The 14,495-nt window shown below is 51.8% G+C and overlaps 1 protein-coding gene across 2 annotated transcripts in view; it reads right to left on the bottom strand.

Annotated features, from left to right (window-relative positions):
- The window catches only part of ACO2 (aconitase 2), a 42,070-nt gene that overhangs the window by 9,415 nt on the left and 18,160 nt on the right, over positions 1 to 14,495 (bottom strand). For both annotated transcript variants that reach the window (XM_036296810.1, XM_036296811.1), the window contains exons 3-6: positions 9,533 to 9,791; positions 5,432 to 5,524; positions 1,761 to 1,919; positions 1,389 to 1,539 (exon numbers count right to left, since the gene is read on the bottom strand). In XM_036296810.1, coding sequence (XP_036152703.1) covers positions 1,389 to 1,539; positions 1,761 to 1,919; positions 5,432 to 5,524; positions 9,533 to 9,791 — 662 coding nt within the window. The remainder of the gene's footprint in view (positions 1 to 1,388; positions 1,540 to 1,760; positions 1,920 to 5,431; positions 5,525 to 9,532; positions 9,792 to 14,495) is intronic.

Below are 14,495 nucleotides of genomic sequence, written 5' to 3'. Positions count from 1 at the left end.
AACTCGCTCAGAGAGGTCCCAGGTCATGCCATAAAGCAAATGCAAGCGCAACATTCAAGTCTAGGTCTGCCCGCCGTCCTTTAGCCACCCCATGGTGCTATGTGGAAATGTTGCTGGCTCCCGGCTTTCCAGCAGTAAGACTGGAACAATGTCCACTGGTTAGACCAGAGTCCCACACAGAACTGGCAAGGCTGCCTGGCCAGTACGGCTCAGTGGTTAAGTGTCGACCTATGAACTAAGACAGTGACGGCGAACCTATGACACGCAAACTCATTTTTTTGGTTGATTTTTCTTTGTTAAATGGCATTTAAATATATAAAATAAATATCAAAAATATAAATCTTTGTTTTACTATGGTTGCAAATATCAAAAAATTTCTATATGTGACACGGCACCAGAGTTAAGCTAGGGTTTTTCAAAATGCTGACACGCCGAGCTCAAAAGGTTCGCCATCACTGGACTAGGAGATCACGGTTTGATTCCCAGTCATGGGTCATGCCCAGCTGCAGGCTCGATTCCCAGATGGGGAGTGCAGGAGGCAGCCAATCAATGATTCTTTCTCATCACTGATGTTTCTATCTTTCTCTCCCTGCCTCTCCGTTCCTCCCTGAAATCAATAAAAAAATAAAAATAAATAAAGGAGTAACTGGCAAGGCTTACAGATGTCCTGACTGCTGTCAAAATACTGGCCTCCTAAGGCCACTGGGACATAGGTCTGGGTTTGTTGTTGACTTCCTAACTGAGCTGCCAATAGCAGGAAGGGCAGCCTGTGAGAGTGGCCCCAGCCCCAGCATGGGACGGGAGCAGGGCCAGCTGGACAGAGCTCCGTGGCACTGAGACAGGCACCAGGGGCACCTGGACTGGGCCATCCCTCAGGCTGGTCCAAGTCTCTCCCTGGGTTTCTGAAGGCCCAGGCATGGAGGTCAGGTCATCAGGAGTGATGAGCAGGAAGGGCCCAGCTCCTCCTAATCCAAGGGAAATGAGTGAGGCTCCAACTCCAGCCAAGAGAAGGTGTGGGAAGGGGTAAGAGTAGGTGAAGCCCTGGCTCTGGCTCCCCAGTGCCCCCACCACCTACCTGTGTCCTCTCTGGGTCATCCTCTGCATCACCCAAGGTGCCCCAGTGCCATGGCCGGAGCAGAAGTTGGCTCAGCCCCCAATTCTGTGTGGCCACAGGGAAGTGCCCTGCCCTCCTGAGGGGCCTCCATCTCCTCCCGTTTAATGAGGGACCTGGACTAACCATCTCCCTCTGCCTGTAAGTGTTCACCCCAAGGCCCCAAACTGACTGGACGGATTCTCCGTGGAACACCATTCACGGCTCCTACGGCTCCACTACAGGTCCCATTAGGCCCAACGCAGGCTGCGGCCACTCCACGCGGCGCCGTCCTCACCAGTGCAGGAGATGGACTCCACGCCAGGTCCGTGGTACTCCACGATAGCGCCCGTGCCACCTTTCACTGTGAGGATTCCTGCCACCTTTAAGATCACATCTTTGGGTGAGGTCCAACCGGAGAGTGAGCCCGTCAGCTTCACACCAATCACCTGAATAGACAGGGCAAGACAGCAATTACAGGTCCCGTGTGCCATGTGCCAACCACGAATCCACCTCCTGGATTTCCCGTTTCTGCTTATTCCTCCCGGCCTCCTTTCCAAAGGCGGGAGGCTGACCTACTCACCCATCCTCTGTGGGTCCCACACATCCCATTCATCCTCAGCAACCACCCCTCCGCAGCCCCCGGAGCGAGCCCTTCCCGACTCCTCACCTTGGGGCACTTCAGCTCCCAGGGAATCCCAGCCATGACGTCCACGGCATCAGCACCCCCGACTCCAATGCAGATGGCCCCCAGGCCACCGCCATTGGGGGTATGGGAATCGGTGCCAATCAGAAGAGCCCCAGGATATGCATAGTTTTCCAGAATGATCTGAAAAAGATCTCAAGAAACCAAGATCTTAAGCTTTAAAAGCCTTCAGCCCTGCTGGTGTGGCTCAGTGGTTGAGCCTCAACCTATGGACCAGAAGGTCATAGTTCAATTTCTGGTCAGGACACATGCCCGGGTTGCGGGCTCAATCCCTAGTAGGGGGTGTGAAGGAGACAACTGGTCAATGATTCTCTCTAATCACTTATGTTTTTATCTCTCTCCCCACCTCCTTTCCTCTCTGAAATCAATAAAAACATATACTTTTTAAAAAGCCTTCAGCAGAGAATGGAGGTGGGGCCCAAAAGGGGTCTGTAAAACTGCCCCCTGCTGAGACGGCCAGAGGGCCTTCCCAGGCACTCCTCCAGGAAGGGTCCCTCCGGTGGGTCCCGGAAGAGCCAGAGACGTGAGAGACAGGTGGCCTGGGATCATGAATTGCTCCGACAGTTCCTGGCTGTGTGACTTGAGTTGGTAAGTGCTTCCCTGCACCTGTTTCCTCATCTATAAAACCAGGCAGCCCGAGCCGGATTGGCTCAGTGGATAGAGCGTCAGCCTGTGGACTGAAGGGTCCCGAGTTCAATTCCGGTCAAGGGCACATGCCCGGGTTGCGAGCTTGATCCCCAGTAGGTGGCGTGCAGGAGGCAGACAATCAATGATTCTCTCTCATCATTGATGTGTCTATCTCTCTCCCTCTCCCTTCCTCTCTGAAATCAATAAAAATATTTTTTTAAAAACCAATAAATAAAAACAGGCAAACAACAGTGCTTACCTCATGCATCACTGTGATGGCTCAGATAGATTATGTACATTAAACTGTAATAGTGCCTGGGAGATACATTTTTTAACTTATTATTTGCAGCATGATCCTTTATCTGAGTTTCTGTTGCTCATCTGTCAGATGGAATTATTCCCCCCACCCATATGGGTGTTGGGAAGGACCAATGAGATCAGAGGTGTGAAAGGCTCTATGAACTGTCAGGACCGACCCAGTGGTGGGCAGGCTCCCTGCAACATCACAGAAACCCCAGGGCCTCTGCTCCGGCCAGGCACCTGCCTGGCAGACAGCAAGGTACGGGGAGCCCTCCTCTTAGGAACAGAGTTGGAAGGTCTGGCCCCTTCCCAAGGATGGCAGCAGGCCGGGAGGACAGGCCAGCATAGAGGAAATCTCTCACAAAAAACAACTGATGGCGAGACCTCTGGTTAACTGTTTCATTCCCTGGCCCTCCTTGCCTCAGTCATGTACAAAGACTGATCCGTGAAGACCAGCACAGAGAAGTCAGTGTGCCCACAGGATGCAGGCCACAGTGTGGTCCACGCCCAGAAGGGAGAGGCTATGCAGACCCATGGACTACAGAAAGTGTCACAAAGACGCTGGTTATGACGGTGACCTTGGTGGTCAGCTGGATATGGCTGGGTGAATGGGGGTCGGGGTGACGGTAGGAGAAGTGTATTTTAGGCTGAACTAACATCTAGAACATAAAGCTGGAAATTCAACCATCTGTCCATACAACACACACATACACTAAGGACCTATTCTGTACTGACCTGGCTGCGGGCCCAAAGGAAGAAATAAGCCACCATCCCTGTCCCCACCCCCAGGGCATAAAGTCGGTGGGGAAAGCACTTGGCACACACTGGGGTCACTGTGAAGGGGTCCCACCAGAGGGCGCCAATGCTGGGCACGGGGATGGGGAGTGTGTGGGTGGCGGGGGAGGCCCTGGCAGGGGAGATGCAGGGAAGAATCTGCCAAGGCATTCAAGGGAGGGAAAGGAGTTAAGGTCTGACTTGGACATGGTGGATTAAAACTGCTGGCGAAAGGACATCAAAGGGGAGAGAACAGTAAAGAATTCCCTGGGAATTTCCTTTTTAAAGAAACAAATACAGCCCTAACCGGTTTGGCTCAGTGGATAGAGCGTCGGCCTGCGGACTGAAGGGTCCCAGGCTCGATTCCGGTCAAGGGCATGTACCCTGGTTGCGGGCACATCCCCAGTAGGGAGTGTGCAGGAGGCAGCTGGTCGATGTTTCTCTCTCATCGATGTTTCTAACTCACTATCCCTCTCCCTTCCTCTCTGTAAAAAAATCAATAAAATATATCACACACAAAAAAAAAGAAAAAAAAGAAATGCAGGTACATCAGCTTCTTCCTGCTTTAAAAAACAAACAAACAAACAAACAAACAAACAAACAAACAAATACATCAGGGTGTATGCTTAGCTGGCGGCCGGTGGCATGGGTGAGCTGCTATTACTCACATCCCCAAACCAAAAAAACCTGGGCATTTGTATTGAGGTAGAATGGGGGACACCTGGATTAGGGTGTCCTTAGCAACAAAAGGCCAAAGCTGGGTCCCCCTGATTCCCTGGCCCTGCCACTGAGAGAGGCTTTCTGGCCCCTGCAGACTCATGTGACCTGCTGCCAGGCAGCCCTTCCTGGCAAGGGCGATGGTTTGAAAGGGCAGAGCAGTGATCCGTGGCTCTGGTTTCAGTGGGGCAGTGCTGGGTCCCACAGGTCGGATTACAGCCTGACTCAGCTCATCTTGAAGGTGGCCTGGGAAGTGAGGCCTGGGATGGAGGTGGGGACGGGTCACCTTGGAAAGGTGCAGGGGCAGGTATCCCATGTATGACAGACACACCATCAGTGCAGAGCCACAAACCAGAACAGTGTCATGTGATGAAAGGCTCAGCACCTACCTCCCCAAACACAAACACTTGCACTTACAGAGTCACAACTGCCAACCAAGAGACAATTCCTGGTTGGAGAGGCCCTGGAAGAACTGCTGGCCGACACGGCCCCATGGCCTATGGGACCTTCATCCGACCGAAACCACGAAGGGCCAAAAAGACTCCTAGGAAGCTGTGTGCCCTGAGGGGGAAGCGGGCCCAGGGTGACAGGAGGCTGCACAGCAGCAGGGAGCACTGGCACCAGGGCCAGACGCCTGGATGCAAATCCAGCTCCATCATCGGGTCAGGTGCCATGTTTCCCCCACACACATATGGGCAAGTAGATTCACTTCTCTGTGCCTCAGTTTCCTCACCTGTAGGTGTGGCTAATAAAAGCCCCTACTCATAGGGTGGTGGTGAGCACTGAGGAAGTGACTCTCTGAAAGTGCTAAGTCTATGCCTGGCCCACGGCATGTGCTCAGCTAGCGTTAGCTGTCCATGCAACAAGGAGTCACACTTGTGTAAAAAAAGCAAAACAGAAAGTAATACAAAACTATATTGCTTAGAAGAAGGGCAGCCAAACGTAAACATGCCAAACGTAAAATGCTGGTTACTGAGGTGGTCAGAAGGGACTATTTTAATTTCTTACATGGAAAGTGAGAATGTGTAACTTGACATAATGAAAATTAATTTAAGAATGGAAGAGGAGAAGCCAGGGGCTGACTGAGATGTCGTCATCAATCTCCCCTCCTCCCTCCTGAGCCCTGAGCCCCTGCTCCCGCAGGCCTGGAGGTGCCCTCTGGCTCCCCAAGGGCAGCCCGCCACCCCCCACAAAAGGCAGGCCAAGCCCTGCATTACCTGGTGAATGATTCCAGAGCCAGGCCGCCAGAAGCCCACGCCATACTTGGCACCTGCAGTTGCCAGGAAATTATACACTTCCTGGTTTATGTCCTGTTGAAACAAATCAATACCCAGCGCATTAGTAACAGTCTGTGTCTGGGCCGACCCTTGCTCACGCCCTCCTCCCACCTGACCTCCCCCACGGCCTGACATGATGGCACTGTGGAGACAGGCCCTCTCCCGGGGGCCTTCTACAAATAGCCCCAAAGGGCTTGGACGATGGCCCAGGGTTTCGGCTGGCAGGCCTGGGAGGAAAGCAAGGGAGCAGAGACAGAGCCCAGTGTTACAATTCCTGGTCAGGGAGCAGGTCCAGGACAAGTTCCTTCCCTGCCTGGGGTCTCAGTTTCCTCATGTGTAGAAGGAGCTGAGCTACATCACCTCCAAGGGCCCTCTGGCACCCAGTCCCCCCCAGGGCCAGCAGGAGGGCAGGCCGCCGCAGGACTGGGTGCACTCTCCACCTGAGCCCCGGGGCCTCATCTGTAATCCGGGCTGACCCTGACCGAATGCCCAACTACGGAAAGGGCATCGCGCTAAATATCCTCACCACCCATCCAGGAGCGAGAGAGGTGTTGTCCTCATGCCGTTTACAGGTGCCAAAACAGAGGCTCAGAGGGGAACCGTGTTCTGGAGATCCCAGAGTTAAAAGGAGAAGCCCGGGTTTGAAACCAGGCCTGTTCACCCCAGAGCCCGAGAACTACAGTCTGATATGAAATAACGAAGGGCACCTTCCCATATCTCAGAACACTAGACCAGCATCTGGCACAGCCTAGGTGCTCAGTACTTGGTAATATTTTTGACGGGCCCCAAATGAAAGACTGCCAAATGGACTATGTCCTGAGATGTAGGTTTCAGCAAAACCGTGGGGTGGCCAAACCCATTCTGCCTGTAATGAGAAGGCAGCCTCCTCAGGGGTAGGCAGGCTTCCCAGCACCGGATGGGAGCCCGGGGTTTGCCTGGAAGCCATGGCATGCCCCTGACAGGTGAGACCCCACTGACAGGAGGGTAGGACCACCTCGGGCTGCAGAGTCCTAAAGGCAGCACGAGGAAATGAGACCTGCCAGCCTCTGGGCAGGAGAGCCATGCTCCCAGCAGAGGAGGGACCCACTGTCAGCTCCCCTGGGCCCTCAATAAAACACCCTCAGACCACGTAACCCCGTCACCTAACGTCAGACCAACCATGACCCTTCTGAGGGCCCACCTGGTTCTCCTAGGTGAAAGAATGGCAAACAAAGAACTTGGGTTCCCAGAGCGGTCTCTTTCCGATTAATTATTAATATACTGGCTTTTTCATTTACACACTAGTCACTTATAAAACTGGTACCAAGGGCGGGAGGCAGGCGGTCGTGTCTGGGTGCATATGCACGGGTGTATGTGCAAGTGGGGAAGAGGCAATGCGGTGCCCTGAGTGGTCGATCAGTGTCGGGGCCTGAACTTGGCCTAGACCAGTGGTTCTCAACCTGTGGGTCGCGACCCCTTTGGCGGTCGAACGATCCTTTCACAGGCGTCGCCTAAGACCATCCTGCATATCAGATATTTACATTACGATTCATAACAGCAGCAACATTACAGTTATGAAGTAGCAACGAAAATAATTTTATGGTTGGGTCACAACATGAGGAACTGTATTTAAAGGGCCAGAAGGTTGAGAACCACTGGTCTAGACCCTTCAGGCTGCCTGTGTGACCCTGGACAGATCACTCTGCCTCTTGCCCCAACCATGTATATCTGACCATATCCCTCCCCTCCTTAAACTCTGCAATGACTCCTGGGATGGTGCCCATCGCCCTCAAGGCCCTGACTCCACCTGCCCCCCGAACACCCCATCCCACCCTTTCACACACAGAGCTCCGGCCCACAATTCCCTTTCAATTCCAAAAAGGCATGGAGTTGCTTCCTGCCTTGGGGCCTTTATACACACTGTTCTCTCTAGACTGTTCTTCCTCCAGTTAACATCAACTTATCTGCTCAGGTCGGTTCCGGCCCAGGTTACATCCTCAAAGAGGTGCCCTTTCTCCTCCAAACCACAAATCTGACAGTTTTCTTATTCTCAGCGTCCTGCACTTTCCCTTCATAACATATACAAACTGGCAAGTTCCTATTTATTTGTATGACTGTTTAGCTCTGTCTCCCTACCAGACTAAGACCCATGATGGCAGGGCCCGTCTGCCTTGTTCACACTGCACCCCTAGCCCCTAGCAGTGTCTGGCACAGAATTAATGTTCAACAAACATTTGTTACATAAATGGGGGAATGAGCTCAGAAACCTTCTGATCCTGTGACTCTCGCCTCCAGAACGCAGATTCCGAATTCACAAAGTAAGGGGAGGCCAGACCCTGAGGGTGGTGGCCCTGCTGTGGGCAGTCAGTCACCCAGAGGGGTGATAAGGTCCCAGTTCCTGGGCATGCCCAGTTCCGGGCACACAGGAGCCCCTGCAACGCTACCATCACTGCTGCTGCGAACACGGAAACCACGGGCCTGCAGGCTGGGCTCTCTCAGCTGAGAACAAAAAGAGCCGCCGTGCAACCAGGGCACAAAGTGGCAGGCCAGCGGGGGAAGAAAGGGCTTGAATGGGAAAGCTGCCCTGAGCCTTTCCCATGGGTCTGAGGGGCTCGCTGAGCTGTGCTGACCCTGGGAGCCGGACCACTTTCAATTGCATGCCCTGCTCTGTGCCTGGCTGGGCAGAGGCCCTGCCAGCATTCAGCTCCTGCCAACTGCCCCCCATGAGGGGCGCCCACTTCCACTGCAGGGGGTGGAGAGGGTGGAGGCCCAGATCTGGGAGAGACCTGCTGTTGCCAAATGTTGAGCACACACAAAGGTACCACAAGCAGAGCCTGGGCAGGGGCAGGGATTTGGTTCCTAAGGAAGGGTGTGGGGAATTCAGTGTGGCACACAGCCCCTTGCGTCTCATTAAGCAAAACAGAAGAAGAAAGCCCTGCCCCCAAAGGAGGCCAGTCAGTAAGAGAGGGGGAGCCGGATCTGGGTCTGGCCCTAACCATCCCCCTCCCCCCATGAGGCTGTAGGACTTGACTACACGGTGCCTTTGCTGCCTCAAATTTACATTATAGCCATCGGCCCACCTCCCTGATAGGATCTTCGGGGTCAGACAAGAGTGTGAGTGGGTGCACACGTGATGCTGGGAGAACAGGAAATTTAAACTACTCTCTCCAGAGCAGCTGCCAACATTCATCAGAACCTGATGTCTGCATCATTTTTCTAATTCTATATAATAAAAGAGTAATATGCAAATTGACCCTAACAGCAGAATGACCAGAACAACTGCTCAACCAATCACTATGAGGCACCCCATCTTTCAGTCCCTTTCCCTGGCCGGCAGGCTCTGATCATCCGATGGCAAACGGGGAACCTGGGGTGGGTGGTGCCACACAGAGGACAACCGGCGGTGGGGGTGGGAACGGCCAACCTCTCAGTCCCTTCCCCTGGCCTTCAGGCTCCAATTGCCCAATGGCGAACAGGGAACCAGGGTGGGTGGCGGTGGGGGCAGGGCCAGCAGGCGGGCAGAACGTCTGACCCCTGGGTTCTTCCCCCGGGCTGGCAGGCTCTGATCGCCCAATGGCAAACGGGAACTGAGGGAAGATGGCCCTGATCGCAGGCCAGGACTAGGGACCGTACCCATGCATGAATTTCATGGGCCAGGCCTCTAGTATAACAGATAAAGGACCAGAAAAAAAAATACCATCAATGTAGTAAGATTAAGGATGATTTTGTTTTTTAGGTTTTCTCTGTATTTTCTAACATCTTCAAAATGAGTAAATGATATTTTAAGAATTAGAAAAGTATAAAAACAATTTAAAAAAAAGACTATTCCCGGCCAGCATGGCTCAGTGGTTGAGCATTGACCTATGAACCAGGAGGTCATGGATCGATTCCCAGTCCGGGCACATCCCTGTGTTGCAGGCTCAACCCCCAGTGTGGGGCGTGCAGGAGGCAGTTGATCAATGATTCGTTCTCATCATTGATAGTTCCCTCTCTCTCTCCCTCGAGGGCTTTGCCTCTCACCTCATGTCACACCATTGTCCCCCCACACCACCTTCAGCTCACCTTGGCCCGACGAAGGTCTTTCTCACCCCCGACCTGGGCCTCGATCAGATGGTCGCAGTGGATGGTGGACGGCACCGCCACCTTGGGCAGCCCACTGCTGATGAACTGCAGCATGGCCATCTGGGCCGTGGCGTCCTGCATGGCCACGCGGTCCGGCCGCAGCCGCAGGTACGTCTTGCCCCGCTCGATCTCCTGGTTGGCTGGGTCATCCAGGTGTCCATACACAAGCTTCTCAGAGAGGGTCAAAGGCCGGTTCAGTCTGGGGAAAATGGGAGAGGTTGCTTGGTACTGTCTGCACAATCCCCTGCCCACCACAGCACTGCCCCTCTGTGCACATGGTCACCCTGAGAGAGGGCAGGAGGGGACTGTTCCCTCCACAAGGCTGGAGCGGTCCTGCTCACTGTGGCATCTCCAGCACACAGCACAGTGCCTGGCACTTACTAGGTGATTCAAAGTTACTTGATGAATACGTGAAACACAAGAGGTGGTGTTTTGTTTTGTTTTTAAGAATATTTGTTTTTTCAGCCACTATTATCTCATGAGCATCGATTACATATATTTCATACCGTTTAATCCTCACTGTATGCTTGGCATTTAATAAAACAACCAAGAGGGAGCAGAGGCCAGCGGAGTGGTGATAGTTGCTCAAGTTTGCAGCCAGGCTTTCCTTGAACCCTGTCTCGGTCCATGAACAACTCCCCTGTGCTGTCGGCCCCATAAAGACAGAGGATCCAAACCAGTACCCCGACACCCAACCTGCCCACCCTCCATTCACAGCCTCCACCCCAGGGGGAGGAGGCCTTCTTACCCTTTTATGCTAAAGCCTTGCCCATGAGCCCCACTTGCTCTTCCCCCATTAAGAGAGGCGTGGCTGTCAGCTCTTAAGAACAGAAACCCCTATCGCTGCCTCTGGCCTTTCACTGGTCCTCCTCTTTTCAGACCCCATTTCCCCCACTTCCTCATCAGGGCCAAAACAGCAGAAAAGTCTGACCCTAAGGGAGGTGCAGCCCCTGCCAGGACTCAAATGCTTCCTTCTCCCCAGGGTTCCCCCAACTCAACCCTCAACCACCCACCTGAGGCGCCCTAATGATTCCCTGCTGCTGCCCACTGCACCTGGCTGCCCACACAGCACAGCAGCCCTGGCTGGACCTCACACTGCCTCCCCCACGCACGAAGCTTACGCCAAACCGGAGGCCTCCTGGGAAGGCAGAGTTTTACTCACACCCAATAAGTAAAAAAAATAAGGGTATCAGATAAGGAGTCAGAGGCTCTGGGTCTAGACCTGACCCTATTACTAAACCAATGTGACAGATTAGCGACAGTCCTTTTCAGGGAGCTCACCAACTCTAAAGTCCAGGACTTTGACTGGAATGAGGGAACAGCACTTATAATAAAACAGCTTTACTGAGGTATAATTGGAGTGCAATAAACTGCACATATTTAAAGTACCCGATTGATAAGTTCTGATGTATGTATACACATATGTCATCAGCACAATCAAGATAATGAACACATCCATCATCCCCAAAAGCTTCCTTGTGCCCTCCCACTCGCCTCCATCCCCAAACCACCACTGGCTGTTTTCCGTCACTACAGATTGGTTTATGACAGCACTCACTTGTAGCTCGACCTTGCTAGCACTTTACTGTATGTAACTCATTCCATTCTCACAAGACGATGAGGAAGCTGCAGCACAGCGGAGGTAACGTGCCCCAGGTCACGAGTGGAGAGCAGAACGCAAGGAGCCCAGCAGTGTGGCTCCAGGTCCGTGCTCCTTCCATCGCCCTGCACTGTCTCAACAGGGCTCTGCTGGGAAAGCGGAGACCTCTCTTCTGCTAGCCTGGGCTCCAGCCCCTCACTCTCAACTTACCAAGTCCCTGGAGATAAGAATTCCCTCAGGAGCTGGCTCTGTGGGCAACAGCAGAGCAAGTGGCAATTCTGAGAATCCCTATGCTCTGCTGTCATGAGAAGCTTGAATAAAAATAGTGCTGGCCTGAGGCACAGCCTGCCCCCTTTTGCGCAGCATCTCCAAGGCTAGTGGGACATGCAGTGAGTTACGGAGCACGACCCCTCTTTCTGGGTCCCAGAGGAGAAAAAAAAATAGCACATGGACTTTAAAACTAAAGGCCTTGATAGCAAATGCCTGAACTAGTATAAAAAAGTCTGACAATGACAAAAGCCCAAGGACGAGTCCATCATCATATTTCCTTAAGGATTAACTGAGGACGGCAAAATGGGCCCTCTATATCCCTCTGTCCCTCTGCGTCACCAAATGGCAGAGCCAGTTCCCAGGAACAGAACTGGACCCCTTCTTTTTATTTTTATTTTTTATTTTTAATCCTCAGCCAACGATATTTTCCCATTGATTTTTAGAGAGAGTGAAAGGGAGAGAGGAAGGGGAGAGAGAGGCATCAATTGGTTGCCTCCCGAACACACCCTGATCCAGGCCAGAGATCTAGCTTGCAACTGAGGTATGTGCCCTTGACCAGTAATCAAACCCATGACCCTTCGGTCTGAGAGCCAAGGGTCTAACCACTGAGCAAACCAGCTAAGACAGAACTGGGCCCCTTCTGTCACGGACACAGGGTGGAGAAAGAATCCCCCCTGCAAGTCCCCTGGATTTCCAAAACATTCTTAAATGTGTTTAATTCACTAACATCTTTTTAGAATAGCCTCACTCCACCTTCTTTTCTACCTACGGGTTTCTCAGCCGTGGCACCCCAGGCAGTTTGGGGCAGATGATTCTTTGCTGTGAGGCTCTCTTCTGCAATGTAGGATGTTCAGTAGGGTTCCTGGCCTCTACCCACTAAATAACACTCCCTCCCTCATCTCCCCCACCCCCCCACTGACAACCAAAAATGTCTCCAGACATTGCTAAATTCCTCTCAGGGACAAAATTGACACCCACAAACCCAGTGAGAACCCCTGCTCTATGGCAACATCCTTTATCTGCACTAATCTGGAAAATGCTGAAAGTTAATGGACTTTTCTGGTTAATGCAGGGTTGTAATAAACAGGCAAAGAAAAAAATCTTTTTTTGGTTAATTTTACTGATATAATTAAAAGCAAAAAAATTCCCAGTGCCTTAGAGGGTAGTTTTTTGGTTAATTTAAAAAATATATATTTTTATTGATTTCAGATAGGAAGGGAGAGGGAGAGAGAGAGAAACATCAACTATGAGAGAGAATCATTGACTGACTGCCTCCTGCACGCCCCCCACTGGGGATCGAGCCCGCAACCTGGGCATGTGCCCTTGACCGGAATTGAGCCAGGGACCCTTCAGACCGCAGGCTGGTGCTCTATCCACTGAGCAACCCAGTTAGGGCTTTTTGGTTAATTTTTTAAAGCAAAGACTAAAAGGTGAATAATATTGTAATACTTTAAGCAATAAAACAATTAAAAAATAAAAGGTGAATAATAGTCGTTGTCACACTATTGTAAAGCAAACATCTATGTTAACTCTCCTTTTAAGCACGACAAAGAGCAAGGTGGAAATGCTTTGCAGTCTAAAGGAAAATCCATCATTTTCCCACCAAGCTATGGTCAGAGAGCTCCAAGAATAAATAAAATGCTGTTTCCTTGGGAAAACAATATTTTTACCAGATCCCATATTGATGGGGACAGTGGTTGGAAACTGTGAGTGTATGTTAGAACCAGCTGGGAAATTGGCCAGCACTCCTGACAGTTTGATGAGAGGCTGTTAAACAGCATATTCTGATTTAGTGGGGCGGGGCTGGGCCTGGGGTTCTGCACGGCTAACAACATCCCAGAGGATGCTGCTGCTGCTGATCCCTGGACCACGTTTTCAGGAGTAAGACCTTCATGACCCAAAAAAAGAAAGACCTTCACAACCTGAATCGGAATTGCTAGGGGCTGTGTTGACTGTTTTTACAAGCTTCCCAGGTGACTCTAATGTGCAGCCTAGATGAAACCCACAAGACAGCTGGAACTGACACTGGGAGGCACTGGAGCTGGATGGACCCTCAGACCACTTCCCCAATCTGACACTCACATTTTTTCTTTCTTCTTTTTTTTTTTTTGGTTAGGTACCCCTACCAAAAGCTTTACTCTGAGGGAGAGAGATACTTAGTTGAGTAGGGTTAAGAACAAATAAAGTAGCCCCAGTATGTACAAGGGCCTTAGTAACTTCCCTTTTTATGACACTGATTTTCTTTTTTTTTTTTTTTAAATATATTTTATTGATTTTTCACAGAGAGGAAGGGAGAGAGATAGAGAGCCAGAAACAGATGAGAGAGAAACATCGATCAGCCGCCTCCCGCACATCTCCCACTGGGGATGTGCCCGCAACCAAGGCACACGCCCCTGACCGGAATCGAACCCGGGACCCCTCAGTCCGCAGGCCGACGCTCTATCCACTGAGCCAAACCGGTTTCGGCTATGACACTGATTTTCTTATCTGCAAAATGCGGAGGGTGTAAGAACTACCTACAGAAGTTGTTGAAAAGAATAGAAATCATGTATGTGACGTGCCTAGACCAAACTGGACACCTAGGTAGCTCCTATTAGTATGACCACTCTTGCCAAACACTCACAGGCCCTCACTACAATTAGATAAAGACTCAGTCAGTCCTTACCTTAGAACTGACGTGAGGATACCAGTAAAGAGGCAAACAGTGACCACAGAGAGGGAGTGTGGGAGAATGGCTAGAGCACCGGATGAGGACATGGGACAAGGTCCCACCACTCGCTCACTGTGTGGCCTCAGGCAAGTTGCTTCTCCACCTGAGCCTGTTCCCTGGCTGTAACATGGGTATGTTCATATCTGTTCTCGCTATTCCCAGGGTCACTGCACCAGGTGGGGAGTTGTTCAAGTTCCAGGAGCAGTGCTGGCTGGTGTATACCACCAGCCCCCGACCCCATCCTCCTGCGGCATCTTCGTCATCCTTCTGGTGCCACCATCTAGCCCAGGACCAGGCACACTGGACAGCAGTGCAAAGATGGC

The sequence above is a fragment of the Myotis myotis genome, unplaced genomic scaffold (assembly GCF_014108235.1).
Source record: "Myotis myotis isolate mMyoMyo1 unplaced genomic scaffold, mMyoMyo1.p scaffold_m19_p_3, whole genome shotgun sequence".
In the NCBI taxonomy this organism is placed as follows: Eukaryota; Metazoa; Chordata; class Mammalia; order Chiroptera; family Vespertilionidae; genus Myotis; species Myotis myotis.
This window is presented reverse-complemented; position numbering and strand designations above follow the sequence as displayed.